Source organism: Acipenser ruthenus, chromosome 24 (assembly GCF_902713425.1).
Source record: "Acipenser ruthenus chromosome 24, fAciRut3.2 maternal haplotype, whole genome shotgun sequence".
Classification (NCBI taxonomy): domain Eukaryota; kingdom Metazoa; phylum Chordata; class Actinopteri; order Acipenseriformes; family Acipenseridae; genus Acipenser; species Acipenser ruthenus.
Window position 1 is genome coordinate 20,868,602 of NC_081212.1, and position 20,993 is coordinate 20,889,594.

The following is a 20,993-nucleotide window of genomic DNA, read 5'->3' on the forward strand; positions in this document are numbered from 1 at the left end:
GCATGTACAATATGTACAATAGACTTCTTCCCTATCACAGAAGCAACATACAGCTAGGACTGTGGGTTGTATTTACTAACTGAGTAATTATATTGGTAGATATTATGTAAACTGTTGAAGCTAGTTTGTCAGTTGCCTGAAAGTGTTCAACTGGTAACTGACAGGATGGCATCATCATGTTTAACATGAGTTTATTAACATGACATGAAAAGTTCAAAATATACCTTTATACTGTAATACTAGTTACTACCCTGACGAGTAGGCGACGTTAAAAAGCTTCTAAAATAATAATAATATGTTGCTAAATTTATTTCATCATTCATATCCAATACTAAATACAATTACCTAACATATAAAAAGTTGCTAAATCACATGTGCAGGAAGTGAACTCATAACAGCACATTCTTTCTAAATGCTTTTTGTATTTCCTGTGTGTACAGCATCGTTGTGCAGGGTTCAGGTCACAGTATATGTGAAACGTTTGCTTTCAGCCAAGCTGTTTGGTTGGGCATGTTGTTGTACCAGGTATGCAAAGTGTGTCAGAAATAGATTTAAAGTTCTTATTCTAATCCAGTTGCCTTGGTGACAAGTTTGCACTGCTGTCATTTTGCAGCTACCTGTCCTGACTACCGCACTTTTCCAACTGTTGCAATTCCCGTATTGAGATATTTATTTTCAGATCTAGACACTCTAAAGGCACAGTTAATATATATATATATATATATATATATATATATATATATATATATATATATATATATATATATATAAATAACTTTGCTCTTTTTTAAAAAATCTAGACACACTCTAAAGGCACAGTTAATATATATATATATATATATATATATATATATATATATATATATATATAACTTTGCTCTTTTTTAAAAAAAAATCCGTAAAGAAATTCTCACACTCCCATTTCCAAACGTTGTAGATGTACTTTAACAACCAGTGTGCCATAAATTATTGCAAATTAAAAACAGTCATCGTGTGCTTTTGTTTAGTCTTCCTTCGACACAAGAGGGCAGAAGCGGAGAAACCTCGCAGTTTATGGGAGGAGACGGGAGCAGCTGCGGAATAGCCTGAGTAACGGGGCTGAGCGAAACGAGCCTGGTGACAGATTGTGAGTCTGACAAAACAGTGAGAGCAGCAGAGCGGAAAGTGAAGGGATCGGCCAAACCTGACAGCTGGGAGGTGAGCTACACAATGCTCGATTAGTATCTAAAACCTACTTAACTTTGTCTACAAGTGGCAGGCTGGAGAAAAGCTAGATCGCGTCCAAAAATTAAAATATACTCAATGGATGGCTCCCGAAGATGATACAGAGCATGATTCTACTAGTGCAGAGCTAAGGTAGTTGAGCCGTACAGGCTTTTCCAACACACAGGAAGGAAAGAAAAAAAGGGCTGGATATAGAGACCGGGGCCACAAAGCACCCTCCCAGTCTGAATCAACCAAAAAGGACAGCGGCAGGCTTCTTATCCACAGCAGGCCAGCGAAATAACCAAAAAAGGCAGCAGCACGAAACAGAGGATAAGAAGAGTTTGTTTAAAAGTTGGATGCGCGTTTTAAAAAGTTGCCTGAGTGATTTGACTACGAGTGTTGCATTGCAAACCAAACTAGACGTAGGGTTGTCTTTTTGTGGTCTGTCATTAGCAGCTATTTTAATTGTTGAATATTGACTATTTTAAACAAAAGCAATAGTCTTTTGGCACCCATGGCAGCCGAAGCACTTGAAAGTCAGGCAGTGGTAGGTGATACTGGATTGACTAAAAACAATTTGGAGTCAGATTCAGACACACCCAGGCTAGTCGTATCTCAGAAAGTGGAACCCAGGCCACCAGCAGCAACACTGACTCCAGATGAAGTCTCTGAATCGCCACAGCACAGGATGGCACCTTCATCAGGGAGTGCTGATGGTGCAGCTTTAGCGACTCCAACCAAAACAGGAGGTCCGCCACAGGAAGCTGCAGACGCTAGGACCTCTGCCCCGGGTAGAAGTTATGAACAGCTCTCTTCAGAACAGAATGGAAGGTGAGTGACAGCTATCTTGCAGTTCCATCCCCAAACTAATTTCGCAATGCAATACACCTGTCAGTAGTCGATCTAACCCTAAAAACAGCTATTGTTAAATGTTGCATACGTTGTTGTAAACACAAATCAAGAAATATATGCATGCTTCCATTTATTCTCTTTGCATTTCCCATTTTAACTGAACTGGCAAGATATATTATTATATTATACTATATTAATACCCTTTCGGTATGTTTTGGGTATGGAGGTTGCCGAATAATAGTTGAAATCTGGGCTTTAGTATCATAATAGAACTTGCAAAGCAAAAATGATCAGTATTGTTAATTTTTAAAATCCTCATTGGCCCTGCATACATGTAATGCAAACCAGGAAACCCACCAACAGTACTGTAGCCACCAGTTATTTTTATAACAAAAGATGCCTGGTGTTACTGTACAAATACTCCAAGCTGTTAGCCACACCCTTTATAGACTTGAATTATCACAAAAGCTTGATACATTCCTCTGCCCTCCCCCACACTTCCCCCAAGACCACAGTGGCTCATGTGACTAATGTACTGCTTACCAGTATAAGGGGTAAATGTTCTGATACAGTCTGACACCTGTGTTGAAATTGGGTTCGCAATGGAGATGTACTATAGTCTACCCTATGGTTCTCCATGCGAGGCTGCTAACATTATTATAAAGGTGCCAGTGAGTTATTACCACTAAATTATTACAGTAGTTTTCAAATACAGACAGATTTTTTATTTGAAAGGCAATACTTTGTTCATCAAAATTACCCAAATTTACCCCTGGTGTCATGGCTCGGATGTAGATTACAGTTGAAAGAATGCAAATAAAATAATGTCCGGAACCTCTTTCTTCAATTCTGAGCAGAACTAGTTGAGCAGAGTATTGTAAGACTGAGGTGGGCAGCTGCAGTATTGTGGTGAGACAAGACAGTCACACGTCTGTGTGAGTGTTTGGCAAACAGCCTGGCGTTTAGTGCCATAAATACAGGCCCTGTCTAGTTTAGGCTTGTAATACTGTACACTAAACATACTACACACAAAGCTCTCACTACCTGAGTCAGCTGCTGCAGTACACTAAAGTCATTCATTTCTTCTCAAGCTGCAGCAAGTCTACTGAAAAGGTGTCCTTTTGCAGAAAAATGAATGAAACACCTTATAATTATAGTTTTTTTTTTAACTCAGGGGAAGGGGGATTCACACAGAGGCATCATCGTAGGCTGCAGTAATTTAACATTTTCTCTGCACATAATAGTTGAATTAATTGTATTTCATCTAGGCAGGTATACTGTAGCAACCACATAACATCAAGTGTTTCACAGTTCAATCCTCTTACAAATGTACATTGCTAAAGCCACCCACACAGATATGGTAATGAGCACTAATTGCTGCTGTGCTGTACTGTACCAAACCTGCAAGTGTAACTGTACTGCTTTCATAGCTGCTGCCACAGAACTACTGTGCAACCACTTCCACCAAGGTGCCTGTTTAGTACTTGGATTGGACATTTTCAGGATCTTCAGGGGCTAAAGTCCAGCACCTAGTCCTGAATTTCAGAACTCTTATCACAGAGACCATTTTTTTCAAAAGTATCCCGATTATTATTTTTTTTTGGTTGATATTTTTATTCACACAAATCAGCTGGAAATAGATTTCTCAGAGCCTTCATCAGATCATGCTCCCAAACCTCTCTGTCCCCACAATAGCCTCGGTTCATGACATTGAGCATTTTTACAAGAATAAAGTTTCTTTTGGCATTTTGTGCATGTTACAACAATAACAGTATACAGTATGCTGTATAGTGTTTGTCATTCCAAGCAAGTCTCTGATCCCTGTATACTGTACTGTATGTAAGCCAGCCTGCTTGTACCCTGCCTGTCCTGCCATTCACTCACTGCTAACCAGTCACATAGCCTAATGGACAACAAAAACATCGATGTGTAAGGATCATTATTGAGCTTCCTAGACAGTGGTGATTGATTCATTTTGCTTTCGGCAATGCACAGTAGCACAAATACTATACAGAGGCTTCAGCATGCAAACGCATCGATATTTAGGCTTGAATTATTAAAATCCTGACAAATAATGGAAAAGGAAACAAGCTGCTCACTAACCAGTAAAGCAGAATTGCTCCAGAAAAGACTCCTCAGGCTGATTGTGGGGAAGCATTTGAGTGTTGCACCACAGGCTTCAGTGCACAGTGCTTCACAAGTGAGCTTAGTGTAAAGCGCAAGGAAACTATAGATGATAAAACCACACATCTAAAAAAAATATTTTGATTTTTTTGACAAAGTAACCAAATTAACATTTTACAAAGCTGGGAGGTGTCTCCAACGTGACACTTAAGAAACATGGCCATGTCATTTTTACTGCCAGGAGAAAAGCGAGGTCAAAGGGTGAGCAAAATGAGACATTTCCACCCACTGCAATGAACTCCTAATAGGAAATATGGTAACAAGATGACTTTCTAATTCCCTGCTCAGATTAAATCATACCACTCATATCAAGTGGGTTTCTGTTACTGGCTTTCCCATTATGGGAAATGGGGGCAATGATGTGAAATTTCCAGGAAGGAGCATTATGTAGATAGGCTGCAGTGTTTAAAGGAGATATCAAAACAATTAGGATTATTTTGAAATGACATATCACTGCAATACAGACAACATGGGTACAGGTTAAGTAACCTTTTTTGTTAACACTTACCTGTGCAGTCACAGTGTACATACGCAATCGAAATACACATATATAATACAATTATAAACCTTACAGATCGCCTCAGACAATTAGGTTCATTATCCCACAGATTCATCGATGCACTATTTGACATCTAATGTCACACGTCAAAAATCTGTCATACACGGTTTTGTATTGTAGGAAAGAAGAACTGAAATTGTGATGCAAATAAGGAACTACATTTTCAAGACACAACTGGTCTTGTTTCTTTGAAGATCCCTACAAACAGGTCCTGCATATCATCCACCGGGATGGGTATGAACAAAGATTACCGTGCAGCTTCATAATGATAAACTAAGATATTATCTAACATAGCGTTAGGGCCTTCGAAAGAAAATAATTAAAACTGGCACGCAGGCTAGGGTTACACTGCTAAACTGTATGCTGAAATACTTAACCAACAGTAATTTGAATACTCATGGAGTGTTGCTGTAGGGTATGGGAACTGCCCCATTGAGGTTTTTTTTTGTTCTACAATAATGAAGTGAATGGGAAACTCTTACAGTAATCACTTTTTTATATCTGTGATGGGCCTCACATCATACAAGATCCACAGACCAGATGCTGCACTGGGTTCATACTACTATTCCTCCTTATCTTTAAACCTGAAGGGGCAACCTTGCATTGCATGGTATCTGTAGGAACAGGTCTAGCAGATATGTTATTTCAAAATAATCCTAATTGTTTGTGATAAAACCTGATCATGACATTCTTTGGTACTTGACTATCAGAATCTGAGGACACAGGTCACAGGAACATGACGGTCGCTGCTATAGTGGTTAAAATGAACGTCTGTAATTAAGTGAGTTTAAGCTCTTGCCTGGCTGTACATGTTCTGAATGGCAGTCAGATACAGTAAGACCTAATTTGGCCAAATTTTGAAGGAAACGCCTTGTAATAATGCAGTAACTGCGCCCTAATCTGTTACCTGTCCAGACAGATCTGCTGTAAGAGCAACATGCACGTCTATAACGAGTCACAAAAGCATTTTGAAATCCTTTGTTTTCATCACATTCTTTTCTTCACTTTCTAAGTGAGTGACTCATACTGTAGACATTCCATCCAGCCTGGTGGTTTCAAAACAATCTGTTCTTCCTCTGTATTAAGAATCCTGCGTTGAACACATTTGGCATGGATGGGGTTGTCTGAAGCCATAATGGTTGTGAGGATTAAAAAAAAAAAAAAATGTAACTAAATTGATTGCACATGCTTCACAAGTTTCGGGATGTGGTTCGTTCTCTGGAGCCAAACTGTGTTTTACTATTGTATTAAAAAGATTTTTAAAAAACTGTTTTGTAGTTGTATAAAATTGAGGTTTGAGATTTGAAAATAAAATAAATATGAAAATAAATATATTTTGAGTTGCTTCTGTACTTTAAAACATGTCAAAGCAGTCGCTATCCTTTACAGGGAAGTTATGCTAATACAGTGAACAGTATTACCTTGAATAAACCTCAGCTAAACTATATAGCAAACATACTGTAGCATTTGCTCACAGTGGATTTGGAGCAAGTATTGTACACTTTCATGGGTGCCCTGATACAGTGCAGACTCTGCAGCAGTGCTGATAAACTGCTGGACTGCAGTTCTGGATTCACAGCGCAATGCCACTATTACCATGTGGTATCATTCTTCCCATGGTCTCTTAATACCGTCGTACTGACACGTTACCATTCAAGATCGATTGATAACAGATGCCACAGCTACACAAATGGCAATTTATTTCCGCTGTGTTTAATTTCTTTCAAAACTTCTAACATCAATATTTGTTTGTGCAAGAAATGAATTGCAAAAAGGATGCTGGGATCAAATTCTACAGGTCTCTGCAGTAAGACCTGCATACTTGTATCATACAGTGCACATGGTAAATGTACTGCACAACAGAAATGTGTAGTAAAATGTATTTATGTAACATGAAAGCATGAAACATTAATGTCACCACCTGGTCTACCTGACGAGGCACGAAACCCCCCACCAGGAGGCGAATGAAACGTGAGGTCACTTGCTTATTTATGTTTTCTGATTGGTTCCGATAAGATGACATGATGTGTTTAGGGGGCAGCCGTTCCTCTCAAAGGTTCATTTAATGATGCTGTGTGTTTTTGTAGGGGTTGGGGGTCCTAATTGTACTAAAGGATGCAACATGAACTCTAGAAGATTAGTCTGATTCAAGGAGTTGTGAATTGGGTATTGATAAGCAGAGATGCAGTGTGGACTGAGTCCCTGATAAAAGAACTATTCTACCCTTGAATGATGCACACGTCTTATCAATGGACCAAATGCAAAGTGAAGGAAGTGGGCAGCGCTTCTAAAGAATGAATACTGAACATTAAGAATAATGCAGCGACTCAGGGGGGAAAAAGACAGGTGGATTGTACAGCTGTGGCCAAAAGTTTTGCATCACTATATAGAATTCACAAATGTTGCTTCATAAAGTCGAAAGAAACCTGCTGAAATAATGTTACGTTAACATTTTGGAATACATACCGCTTTGCTGTTTTCCATGTACTTAACGAACAACTGACAGAAATTTAAAAAATGTGACATTTCGAAATCAAACATGAAATGCTGTCCTACAAAAATTTTTTTGTTTTTGTTTAAATTATGCCTCAATCCTAAAATTCTGGTTGAGGCTACATTTTTGGCCTAGCTGTAGCTCATTCTGGAAGGATGTAATCTGATCTATCTTGTGATGCGTTAAGGAAGTTCTTTGAAGCCTGCTGCTGTTAATGACCAAGAAGCACATTTGTACACTGGAGTATTCACATTTAACTGGGAAATATTTCTTACAGTAAATCTGACTAAAAGTTACACTTTTTTTTTTTTTTTTTTTAAACTTCAATTTGACATAGAGGTTAACGGTGGTTTCATGTAATTCTTGATTGTACACCCTTGTAATACTGTATGAGTGAACATTGTAAAATATGAATATCAAGTGATTATGATGGTCCATGAGTGAGCCACAACCAAAACCAATTTAGTACAGTCTGGCAGGGCGATTGAAACTCATGATACTGTCCAACAAACACAAAGTGAAAAGTTGAGGATCTCGGAAAACAGCTCACTGTTTCCCTTAACCGGCACAGGGCTAGCTGATCTGGTGTTGGTGACATTAGTACTGTTGTTTCCTATGCAAATTCTTTTCTTTGTGCTCCTTGATACCAGAGGTTTTGTGTCCAGAAATATCACGGACAATCATGGGTGTTTTATAAATGCAGCTTGTTTCATCCTTCTGAAGCTCTGTACACCAAGAGGCTATAAATGCTGTTGTTTTGACAGAGAGGGCGTCATTTATGGCCATGATCAACATGCTCCTTCACAAGTGGTCACATGACAGTCCCGATTGAGGAGAGGAGAAGGAAGCTTTGGCTGTGTGCAGGAGTCCATTTTTAACAGGTTTCCTTTCGTTTGCATTGCAGCCTGCTCGAGAGGCAGGAGTCGGTGGCCACCACAGAGGCCAGGCTGAGGATGGAGGGTGTGGAGCTGAAAGAAGAATGGCAGGATGAAGATTTCCCTAGGTACTCAAACAATGAGGCTCCGATGTCTTTCAGGCGCCACCCCTGGTTTTGTGTATAAACACTAAGCCACATCACGCAGCACGAGAAGATTGCAGTTAGTGAGGAGGGGCTTTCTCAGGGAAGTTAAACAGAAGTTCTGAGGTGAAGCACAGTTCATCTGCTGTCACGTTTCTGAAACAAGTGCCTCTCCTTTGAGAAATGGTTTGCATTATGCCACCTAGAAAAGGACCAGCATTATACTTGTCAGATTCCAACAACTTTTTCTTGTAAAAGAGGAGGCCTCTTTTTATAACCTTTCCCTAAACTGCAGTGCTGCATGAACCAATTTATTGCTTACAGCATTTAAATATTCAGATAATTAAACAAATGGCGCACTCCACTTGAATTCATTTTCCTAATTGTAATGTAAGGGACACAGAGCCTCTTCTTGTGGTCCCATGTTGAAGTGTTTTTCAGACACGAACACTCTCCCAGCTAATGGTTAGATACAAGCAGATGTGATCCAAGTAATCCACTGATGTATACAGCAGGTAAATACTCTGTTTCTACTAGGAAAACACACAGACCTGTTGCTCATCTCGGGTGAGGTAATCCAGGATACACCAGATGACACAGACTCTGTATTTACTGCTGCAACTAAAGGTGACACCCCCTCATAAATAACAGCTGGTTTGCAGTCACACCACAGCCATTCAGAGTTGTGATTATGGGCAGGTTTGAGGATGGTTGTGAAAAGCTATTGGGGTGTTGGGTTGGACGATAATAAAATACTTTTTTTTAACTTTCATTCATTGCAACTTTCTTCCTAGTTAGCTGTTAATGCTCTTGATGTGCTTTTCACATTTATAATGAAGCCAGACCTCTGTTCTCTCCCACAATAGAAGGGGCTCTGAATTAACTATATGTTCAGATGCCCAGCATTTCCTATCTATAGGAAGAGAGGGACAAAACCTCTCAGTAGAAGTGTGGCACTGATTCTTTCTAGCTTTAGATGACTGTCAGAAACAATACCAATTCAGAAAATAAATAAATAGATGCGTTTTCTTCAATAATTGTAATCTAAACCACCAAAACAGCTTTGAACGACTAAAACCTATCCGAGAGTAAAGTGGTGGCACAATTACATAGAGTAGGTAGTGCCACTTACATTTTATATAAGATATATTATAGAACTGGTTGTTACCAGACTTTGTTCTGGCACTCATTAACTCTACGTTGTCTGGTTTATATTCTGTGCCTGGGTATATGTTTGTTATTGACATGCAGTACGTTTTTCTGATTTCACAGGCCACTTCCAGAAGAGGAGGACATCCACATGGATGGGGAGCTTTTCACAGCCTCTGGGAGAGAAAGCCATCCTGGTAAGTGGGCAGAGGCAGTGATTTCTCCCTTGAATCCCTTTAAAGCTGAGTTTCTGGATTGCAGCCACAGTACTAATCAATGCACAGCAAGTTAATAAGACAATACAATCACAATGCATAAACAGTATTACATGCAGCCGTTCAAAAGTGTTATATGTTCAGGTTGCATGCTATATCCCCTTCAGTCACGGTGTGCACAATTTCCTATCTATGTATCTATTTTATAATGCATATATGTTTTTTTTACAGTTATGACAGAGCAACTTCTCGAACTCCACAGAGTTCACACAAACTGTTTTAAAATTTCAATAAAATAAATTAAACATTTGTGACGGAAGGGGATATACAAAGTGCGTAATATACCTGGATTGTAGTATACAGAGTAGTATGCTATATGCTATTTTTGATAGGGCTTTTTTATTATTTGTTTATTTAGCAGATGCCTTTATCTAAGGCGACTTACAGAGACTAAGGTGTGTGAACTATGCATCAGCTGCAGAGTCACTTACAATTACATCTCACCCGAAAGACACAAAGGAGGTTAAGTGACTTGCTCAAGGTCACACAATGAGTCAGTGGCTGAGGTGGGATTTGAACCGGGGACCTTCTGGTTACAAGCCCCTTTCTTTAACGACTAGACCACACTATATATTTGTTTATTTTCTTTTATTTTCTAGTTCCGCAGTCTTTTGAGGCAAACGGTGATAAGAAAGCCAGGAAGAAGCTAGTGGCCCCCAATATCAGTCTGACGCTGAATCGCAGCGATGGGTCCGTGCTGTCAGATGAGCTGGAGGAGAGCGGGGAGTTAGATCTGGATGATATGGACACACCCTCTGACAACAGCAATGAGTTTGAATGGGAAGGTAAGCACAATGCACAGTGCCTGATGCATTCACTTCTAGCCCAAGAGGAACTGGGTAGTCTGGTCCCTTTCTGCAGTGATGGTGCTCGCAGAGTCTTTGCAGTACGTAGTTATTGAGGCAAGAAATGAACCTGAAACTTTTTATCCAGTGTTTTTCTACTTTTGAAGAATGTTTAGCCTGCTGCTTTGTATTGCAACGGTGCCAAAAAGAAAGACTTACTAATCAATTTCAAAGAAAACACTGTCATACTCAGTTTACTGAAGTATTATAACTAGGCTTGATTATGATGTTGACTCTACAGAAGACATTCTCGTCTTGAATGCAACACTGTCATGATTCCTTACTTTGTCGTAGCGTTGGTAAAGCAATCTAATAAATGTGTGTTCTTGTTCTTCACTTCATTATACAAGCTAGCTGTGTTGTGTCTGTTGGTATTTACAGAGTTGACAATCCTGACATATACCCCAGTGGACTAAGAACATTACTTTACCCTTTAAGTTCTAAGTGTTCATAACATGTTAAAAAGGGTGTCTGTCTTGTTTTTGTGTTTCCAAATGCTGCTTTCTGCTCTCTCTCCTGGAAGGATTGTTCCAATTCACTGTTTTGTCTTGGAAGCAGGCTTCAGGCAGGCAGTAGGTCTGTCTCCTGTCTCTTCTGTGGTAAGGTTCACAGCACATACAGAAGACCAAATGTCTCTTTGTTTTGCTCACACAGAAATCAACCAAGCTTTGAAGAAGTGATTTGCTTTATTTTAAATGTTTTTTTGTTTTGTTTTTTTCAATAAAATAAAATCAAGTCATCAGTTCCCCTCATATACATGTAAACACAGATTATATTCATTACCCCAATCCTATTGTAATTATATGAATGTTATGTCATGTGAATTTGCTTGGATAAATTAATGTCACAGACTGAAAATCAAGATCAGATTTTTGTTTAAAGTCACGGTTTGACCACTTCTGATCCTAATTTTAAAGCATGCCTTTTTTTCTTTTGCTCATACAATCCGTCAATAAAAAGGTTTATTAAAATAAAAAAAACATGTAAAAACTTGACAATGTATAAAATCTGCACTTCTGAAATCAATGCTGTGTTAAAATCCAGAGAGAAGGGTGCAGATACCCAAGTGAAATTGGAAACCGTCCAAATTAGGATGAAAAGTGGTTTACCGTGCAAGACAAATTACAAGCGACACATTGTACAGAATCACAACATTTGCTTAAATGATGAATCCTACCTTGGTCCCACTGAGTGGACAGACCATGCAGAGCCGCTTGTACAGCTAGCTGATCATTTTAGGCTGCAGTGGGGTGGTCTAATTATACTCAAGTAAACATGAAAGTATGATGTTTAAAACTTTGCAACATAGCTCAGTCAATTGAATACTTTATAAAAACTGAGTAAATAATGTTTTGTGTATGTTTACTTACATTTAAAAATAGACTTACTTTGGTTGGTTTATACCAATATTTACTACATTTACTCAGAACTACTACAACTTACCAACCGGGCCTTAAATGCGCTTACTGACTAATGATAAATGTCATGATTCTAAGCCCATTACCTGATATGGGACTCATCATTTCAGTGAAGAAGGAACCCCCCTGTTAATAGGAAATCATTTAAGACTCCCATTGCATAGCAGTTGAAGTCATTCCAGGTTTCCCATGAGCCTTGGAGTAAGTGTACAAAAGGACTGTCTCGTTAGTCTCAGGTGTGTCTAATTGAGTCTCACATTAAAAGCTGGAATGTCTCAAGCCGCTGTAAACCGGGAGTCTTGAACTGTACCCTGTGAATCGTGTGTGATCTGAAGTGGTTTACAGTAACTGATGGGGGAATTTTCCAGATGATCTTCCCAAGCCCAAGACGACTGAGGTTCTCCGAAAGGGCATGGACTCGATCCAGGAGTACTCCACCACGGACGAGAGGGAGGAGGGGCGGCGCTGGCGAGTGTTCAGGATCGGAGATCAGGACCACAGAGTGGACATGAAGACGATCGAGCCCTACAAGAGGGTGATCAGTCACGGAGGTCAGTGATGAGGGGGCGCGTTATTTCTTTTACAGTTTAATTCAGTGTGTGTAGGAGCTTGGGAATGACCATGGCTTTGCTGTTAGACTGCAGGGACGGTGAATTTGAACTGAAAGGCCTCTTTGCGTGCATTTTGCAGAAGTATGGTGTCTTTAGCCAAGGCTTTAAAATACTTTTTCATATTTGCAACATTACAAACGCCCCACCTGCTTTTTTGTTTTCTAGTGTTCTTTTTTTTTTAGTATTCTTTATTGTAATTTTCCAACCACGCTGCTTCAGAGCCTGTTCTAGACCATTCATGTGAGGCTGTAGTACTGGAAGGGGCAGTTTCAACTTTTAAAGTGTGCTGCCTTTTATTGTCCTCTACAGGTTGCGTAGAGGACTTGTATTGGACCCTGACGCCACTGATAAAACAAGGGCGTGGTTGTACAGTATTTGTTATTAGCCTATTTGTTTTTCTATGGGTGTCTCGCTATATTGCGGCCCTCAATATATAGTGGATTTATAACACCCGCGATATATCGAGTGGGTGATGTATGTTAATAAGTTAACTAACAAAGAAACGTGTCCCTCTATATTAATGTATATTTTAACTTGTATATCTTTTTTTTTCCTGTTCAAGGATATCTTTCAGTCTTTGTGCAGCAGGAAGGTTGGAATTTGCAGACTGCACCATGAAAACTGTCTAAACTGGACTGTGCTTTCTGTTCTAGGTTACTATGGAGATGGCTTGAATGCCATCATCGTGTTTGCTGTATGTTTCATGCCAGAGGGCAATCTGCCCAATTACAGATATATCATGGACAATCTTTTTAAGTAAGTGAACATTCATATTCATACAGGTTTTGATTGCGTCAGTGTGCTATTATTGAGCATCTTTCTTCAAACATGAGGGGGTTGATTTGAAGAGCAGCTCTAACCAGTGTTTTCCCTTTAGGTATGTAATTGGTACTCTAGAGCTGCTGGTCGCTGAGAATTATATGATAGTGTATTTAAATGGTGCTACAACACGCCGAAAGATGCCAAGTTTTGGCTGGCTCCGGAAATGCTATCAGCAGATCGACAGGAGGTAAGGTCACCTGAAGAATGAACTTTTACTGGAACGTTAAATAAAGAAATGTAGTAATAATGTTCGACGAGCAAATCGTCATTGTGGAACACCAAATACATTTCTAAACATATAAGAAACAACTTAAGAGCCAAAATGAAAAGTATGAGTTGTTTATTTCACGTTTTGTAACTGTGTTTTTTTTTTTTTTGTTTGAGTAAAATTTAGGCCGCCTTTGAGGAAAAACTCGTAATTGTGTTATTTGTGTCAACTGAACTTAGAATGTACATTCTCATTGTAGGTTACGGAAAAACCTGAAATCCTTAATAATTGTTCACCCTTCCTGGTTTATCAGGACGCTTTTGGCTGTCACACGGCCGTTCATAAGGTAAGTACAACAGTTGGTCCTGTGTTGTAAAGACTGCTCAACGAGGAATAGCTGCATTGGAGTAGGATGATTAAGACAGGGTGTTTGTCGCTGTGGGATATTGCCACACCACGGGTGTGTTGGGAGGCATTGGGGGAGTTTCCATGTGTGTTCTAATTTTTCATTGTGGTTTTGTTCTTTTTTTCTGCTATGTACTGTACAGTGCTTTGCGATACTTTTGTATAAAAATCACTATATAAATGCAATAAATAAATAAATGCCTCGTGCCTGGTTGTTTGATGATGTGTTTTACTGCACTTGCCCAAATTGTTATTCAGATGTCCATTGGTGGGATGGCATTATATTAGTAGTGAATAATATTTCAACTAATTTATCACACGACTTATTACTTAAAGGTATATAATGAAACTCTTCAACTCAGCTATTGCAGATCACCATGGCCAAAAAGTGTCACAGATAGCCACCCTACCAGGCTTAGGGGCTTTTTGCTGAAGCTGTAATATGGTATATTCCTTTGTATTACCTTGTCCTACTTCAAGAGGAACTAGCTTGTCTTGGCACTAATCTCAAACCACCTAATGTTACCTTGGGTAAGGTAGTCCAAGATTAGTATTATTCAGTGTCTGTGAAACCACTCCTTAATGTTCTATAGCAATCCCATTCTAGCACAGCTCAGTTTATGCATAACATGTACCTGCTATGTTCAGCAGGGTTATCTGCTTTGTCTTTTCTTGTTTCCCCAGCTCAAAATTTAGCCAAAAAATCAAGTATGTCTTCACCTTAACAGAGCTAGCTGAGCTAGTTCCTATGGAGTATGTTTCTATACCAGAGTGCATCAAACAGTAAGTGTGATCTTTTCTCTTTAATTAGGCCACTAAGCAATATGTTTTATATGCATAGTATGTTTTTTGAACAGCTCATAGTGTGCTGTTATATGTAGAAAAAAGGATTTTTAACCTGAAATGCCTGTTCTGATGCTGTTATCCTTTGACTGCCGCTCTTTGCATTGTTTTGTAACGAGTAAACAAAACTCTTGTTTCATATTGAGAATGCCTACAGAACATAAATGTACATAGCCCCTTACCTGGGAGGATTAAAATATGGTCTGTCAATCAAACCCCTTTGACATTAAATTCTCAGTGCCTCATAATATGAGGAGTCTTCAAGACCCCCTGTTTTTCTGTTTGCGTTATCGTTTCTGCATTATAACACTAGATAATAAGCTACTTGGTGATCAGCATTTTTAATTCTTTTCAAGTGTTTGTTCGTGTGTCTTGAGTGTCTTGTTGGCTGTTCAATTTTCTTTGACCTAATTCCATAACCACTTTTCCCTACCCTTCAAAGGTATGAAGAAGAAAAATTTAGGAAAACGCGTAAAAGGTATCTGTACCCCTATTTAGGGAATTGGCTAGGCCTGCATAGATTGCATTGCACGGAACTAACTCTGCAATTACTGTATTGGTTGGCTTGCATGAGTGTGACACACGATTTGTTTAAACACCCCCAACCCCCCAAAAAGGAGCACATTGCTTTGCCCCAGTTTTGAAAATGACTCAACATTCTCAGCACGACTTATCAAATAGAATGCATCTTTTAAGTCTTTAACCATAGAGCTTACTGGTGCAGCCAGCTTTATCCATTAAACTATCTGCTTGAGGCTTCAGAAACCACTGTCTTGTCTTTGCTTTGCTTTTTCTCATGAGTCCCAGGTGTACCCAATTGAGAAAAGACCAGTTGGTCCTCCCTCGATTCCTACAGAATGGGGAGACTCCTAATACAATGCACCTTCACTTGAAGTTCCTTTGTCTTCTCTTACCATTTGCTCTGCTATTTTCTGCAGAATTCTATTTTGTTCTCCTTCTCTAAGACAGGAAAGCTCAGTACATCCTCTGTGAGTGTTGCATCCCCAGCAGTATATCATTTTACATTAAGATACTGTGCTATTTGTGTTCCACCTCATAATAAGAATGGACCAGTCTCATGCTCTGAAGGAGCATTGGAACACTCCCTACACTCTGCAGGAACCAAACAGCAAGGAGGGGGGGGCTACCTCTAATCCAGTTGCAAGTGTATTTCTCGTGCACTCCTTGCTGTGTAAGGCCCACGAGCGAAGTGAGTCGGTCTGTCATACAAAGACTGCAAGAGAAAGTACACTTTCAACTTGATTAGGGAAAGCCACTGAACATCCCAGAAGTCATCAAATCCAAATTTTAAAAAAGATGAAAATTTGATATTTACGCACTTAATCTGTTAATATATAAGCTGTTGTGGTTTAAACTCTTAGAATGCTTTGTCATTGACATTCTGAGTGCGAGATCTACACTCCCAGTGAAATTCTAAGTGTACTGGTAGGTTTCAATGGGGACGTGACTATAATTGTTAATGGAAGTCAAAAGGCTATTTAGTTCAAATTGCACCATTGCTCATTTATTCTCATCCTACATCAGTTTCACAAAACCCTGCTCATTTCATCTTAAATGTAATTTGTTCAAAACATCCCAATTCCCCCTTTTACTGCTCTTTAGTTTTATGTTTCAAAAAGTAGTGTCTCAATCCCTGAGTTAACCAATATTTTGATTTCAACAGTATGCCTAGCTGAGCTTCAATCACCTCCAATCTCTTTACACTGCTGAAATTGGCTTGCCTAAATCTATAAACCACAGACTGACCCACTACCTGCATATCCTTAATCCTCTTGATGTAAAAAGACTTGACCCTTCTTAAAGATAATTCAGTTGTGCACTGTTCACAAAATAATCCTTAGATTTATTGGGTTGTACTAAATTACAGTGAAAAGGTTTCTGGATGAATTCACTCCGTGCTCTCCTACCTTCCGTCTTCTTGCCTTGAATTTGACGAGAATTGAATTTGGACAAGATAAAAAAAATAACTACAGTAACTCTGGTAACGTAATTCATGACAGGAAACTGGAATATGTTAAATTATTTTCAGTCAACAGCAAGCCTACCTGAAGTAGACAAAATGATGTGGATCGTCCACCGCTATGTAACAAAACGTTTTAATCGCATTTCTACCTGTTTTATTGGATTTAAACATTTACTTAAATACTGCTTTGTTTTGTAGCAACTTTGGCATTGCAGGCCTTGCATATGTAGAACCCACAAGGCAGCCCTCTACAACAATACGAAAGGGTGGAGATCACGTGACTGATGCTAACAAAACAACTAATAAAGCCTGATTCACACTTTAATACAATCTGAGATGCATTTTCATTTCCATACAAATGATGTTGCATTTTAATGAAACGTTCCATTTTATATGCTGTAGAACACTCCCTTGCACTGTGATAAAGCAAATTACTGAAAGGTTAAGTGTTGTTAGGAATGCCAGTAAGCTGCGTGATGTCGTGTCAAGAGTACATTTTTGGGTGAACGATGAGTTGTGTCACAGAGCAGATGCCTTTTTAGAGCACTTGGAACAAATCTATTTTTTACTGAAGAACTTTTTCTTCGAATTGTATTCTTGTAGGAATACTGCATGGGAACAGAGCTTTGCTTCATATGAATTTGAAACAAAAAAAAAGTCTATTAATGCATCCTCCACTGATGGAGAAATACTACAGAGAAGCTCTTTATGTTCTCCTTTCCAGTAATTATCCTGTGGTTTATGAGTTCGTCCTAACAGGTCAGCATGACGCAATGTTTAGACGGGTCTTAAAATCCCACTGGTTGCCAATGCTAACAACAAACAACAGTAGAAATCGTTTGCGTCAGGAAGATAATGGATGTTTTTTGTATTGTTCTGCAAATTAGGTTTGAACGCTGAAGCCCCAGAGTGGAGAATTAGCATCTTTATTGCTTGGTAATAAAGTCAGTAGCTGTTTTGTGTTTGTGGAGTATAGGGTTCACACTGGTTATTTGGTGACTGTGGACTATTGGTTGTTGTGTTCTTGTGTGGTGCACTATGGTGGTTGTAAAAGGCACATGATGTCTTTTCTTTAAGACCCCTTAAAAGTAATGCAGCTAAACCGAAAATTGTTGGTTATGCAAGAACCATATTTTATGAAAACAGAAAGCGATTGCTTGTTCTTTGCAATAGCTGATGGGAGATTTCCTCTCTTCCAGCTGCTGTGTCTCCTAAGTGTTATGTGATTAGGTTATACTCCCATGATTCCAGTAACCAGGAAATCATAGGCCGATTACTATACATCGGACAAAATGAAAACAGTTGCTTGTCCTATATGTTTCTTTCATGAACTGTGGTTCCTTCATGACAAAATAAGATACACAATCAAGTGTACAGTTTCTTTTAGTTTCATCCTGTATGTGCTCTAGCAGTCTTCCATGTTAGTTTAGACAACAGGCTTTACACAAATGTTATCCACTCCTAGTGAGGAAAGCAGTACCAGTTGCACTGACTTATTAGCTTTATATAGAGGTCAGTAAAATCTCATACCAGAAGCTTTCTTTTTTTTTTTTTGGAGCATTAGAGACTGTAGACACAGGACAGAATTGCACAGTTACCCAGCATGTGAAAAACAACGACACTTGTTGTAGAACATGATATATTTCATTTCATTGTCATAAGCAGGGGGCAGGTACGGAATTCATATTATCAGCGTGTAATCGTGACCCCCTCCCCAACTACCTCTGTTTTGGTTTTATTTTGAATCCACAGGCTTGACAAGGATATGCTTGGGAAACAGGAGACGGCAGCAGCCCAGCAGTGAAGAGACCCAATCCCAGTCCTTCATGGAAAGATGCGACAGACTGAAGAATGCTGCTTTAATGCATTTACAGTGCATTGGTCAGCCGTTGCCTTTAGATATTATTGTTCTAGAATAAGAGCCTTTTAATATTGTTAGGAGCCTGGGATGTCATAGCAATGGTCACTGTTGTATTTGTATGCCAAACACTTACTGTTCAGGACGATCGCCAAGCATTTTGTATATTTTACCTATCATGCCAAACTTTAAGAAACTATATATATGGCACTAATTTTGAATGATGCATGTTCTTCAGTACATTTAAAAATATATATTTATATTCCTAAGTGGAAAAGGATAGAGATTAATATATTTTTATGGTGGATATGATTTTGAGCAATATTTTATAGGTCTGTGAACCTGCAGCATGTGTATTATAAAAACCAAAGGCAGAGACTTTCTGTGCTCTTTGACTGCTGATGGTCTGCATGAAAAGGCTCACATGTGTTTATTGTACATGCAATAAAAAAAATAAGCCATTATGGAAAACTGGTAAAACTAAGATGTAGTCCTAGGAAGAATGTAGATGTAACGAGGAAAGAAGAATTGTTTTTCACTTTGGAATGTATTTGTGTAGTTTGTTACTGACTGTTGTCAGATGTGTGTAAAAAGTATCTTATTGTACATTTACTGATTGCAAGTAAACTGCCTACTGCAAAAAAAAACATTACTGTACACGTTTGATATTAAATTCACAGAATCACAGTTTGAGTTAGATGTAACTCTATGCATTAACTTTGCAAAAAGACAACCTTTTTCTACAGGATCATTTATTCATTCATTTCAGTGTCTTACCCAGAAAGACCCAAAAAGAAACTTTGTACCAAAGACTGGCCTAATTAAATGGTCTGTTGTTTCACATCTCCTAGACCTATATAGAGGTCTACAGTGTTGAAAAAGTGTAATTAGCTCATATGTGTTTTATATTTTTAAACACCCAATCATATCTATGTATTTGTGTGTGTATGTATGAATTTGCGTATCTATACATATTTATTCATATACAGTACTACTAGTGTACGTTTGTAATAAAACAGGTATTGATTGTGGCTTGGGTGTGATAGGACTCCACCTGCTGCTTAATAAACCCTTTTAGTGCTGGAATGCAAGATTAAATAAAACCTTGCTCCACTAGAAGGTGCCAGATATCCATGATTCCATTCAGTTAATCCCAACTGAGCCAGAATGTTGTTACAAACCTCAAGGGAAAAGTTGCTTAAGCAGTTCCAGTACTGTAAAAGTTCTGCATTTCTGGTGATTTAAGTGTTGATTGGATAATGATTAGACCTCTGCAGCACAGCTCTCTAACCAGTGAGCTCAAGATTTGTATGGATAGCTGCTGCTTAGTCAGGAATGGTTCATTTTAGCTGCATTTCTTCCAGGAAGAATATACTGTATTTGGTCATTGTACTGTCTAAAACAATATCTGAGTGTGTTTAAAAGTTAAAGGTTGTGTTTTAAAGATGTAGGAGCTCTGAAAATATGTACGGTCAAATCTATTTATTTTCAGTCCTTTGCTGGTTTCAGTACCATTTCTCTGTTCCCTTTATGATTATGCAGATCAACTTCTCGTCACAAATAACTTTTTCTCACCTTGAAAAGTCTCTGGAGGTGTGACGGCTCCGTGTTGGTAATACCCCTTAATATACCAAGCACTGACTAGGCCTATCGAATAACACTCAATGAGCTTTAATGAAAGTGAGGATCAGGGAATGACAGTAAAACATTTCTTTTGTAAGGAATACTGTGCCCAACGCAGAGAGCCTTGGGGGACTGGAACACCTCCGAACCGTGATATTGAGAAAGACTTTGTGAAGCGTTTGTCTAAATCTAAAGTTTTCTTGTTTTGTTTAGTACTACATACACTTACTGTCCCTTCTCAACTGGTTCAGTAGATTCCTGTTTTCTCTGTCAGTCTGTTCAATAACGCTCAAACGTTACCACGTGTGTGTGTGTGTGTGTTTTTTTTTTTTTTTTTTATAAATTTAGTAATCACCGATTATTTTATTATTTTCTCCCAATTTGGCATATCCAATTAATTTTAGGCTCAGCTCACCGTTACCACCCCCGTGTTGACTCGGGAGCGGTGAAGACGAGCACATGCTGTCCTCCGAAGCGTGTCCCGGCCAGTCTACAGGGGTCGCTGGTGCGCAGTGAGCCGAGGACACCCTGGCCGACCTAAGCCCTCCCCTCCCGGGCGGCACTCGGACAATTGTGCGCCGCCCCTGGGAGCTCCCGTCTACGGTCAGCAATAGAATAGTCTGGACTCGAACCGGCAAC

General features: G+C 39.0%; 1 protein-coding gene across 7 annotated transcripts; it reads left to right on the top strand.

The window, feature by feature from the left end:
* The first annotated feature begins 998 nt into the window (after nucleotides 1–998).
* On the top strand, nucleotides 999–19,378 carry LOC117429633 (BCL2/adenovirus E1B 19 kDa protein-interacting protein 2-like). Of its 7 annotated transcripts, none has more exons than XM_058998639.1 (12): nucleotides 999–2,037; nucleotides 8,200–8,298; nucleotides 9,586–9,659; nucleotides 10,337–10,522; nucleotides 12,369–12,551; nucleotides 13,265–13,367; nucleotides 13,489–13,620; nucleotides 13,901–13,987; nucleotides 14,731–14,829; nucleotides 15,332–15,367; nucleotides 17,761–17,817; nucleotides 18,626–19,378. In XM_058998639.1, the coding sequence occupies exons 1-11, from the start codon at nucleotides 1,721–1,723 to the stop codon at nucleotides 17,771–17,773; spliced, it is 1,329 nt and encodes a 442-aa protein (XP_058854622.1). In that variant the 5' UTR covers nucleotides 999–1,720; the 3' UTR covers nucleotides 17,774–17,817; nucleotides 18,626–19,378. The 7 variants fall into 7 exon arrangements, with proteins under 7 accessions (XP_058854622.1, XP_058854621.1, XP_058854618.1 ...); XM_058998638.1 differs by having other exon boundaries at nucleotides 17,761–17,809; XM_058998635.1 differs by lacking the exon at nucleotides 17,761–17,817.
* The last annotated feature ends 1,615 nt before the right edge of the window (nucleotides 19,379–20,993 follow it).

Bases quoted from the DNA above. Each gene is read 5' to 3' on its own strand.
- LOC117429633 (XM_058998635.1), top strand. From the start codon at position 1,721: ATGGCAGCCGAAGCACTTGAAAGTCAGGCAGTGGTAGGTGATACTGGA. The intron at 2,038-8,199 runs GTGAGTGACAGC...TTTGCATTGCAG, and splicing joins TCTTCAGAACAGAATGGAAG to CCTGCTCGAGAGGCAGGAGT. The intron at 8,299-9,585 runs GTACTCAAACAA...CTGATTTCACAG, and splicing joins CAGGATGAAGATTTCCCTAG to GCCACTTCCAGAAGAGGAGG.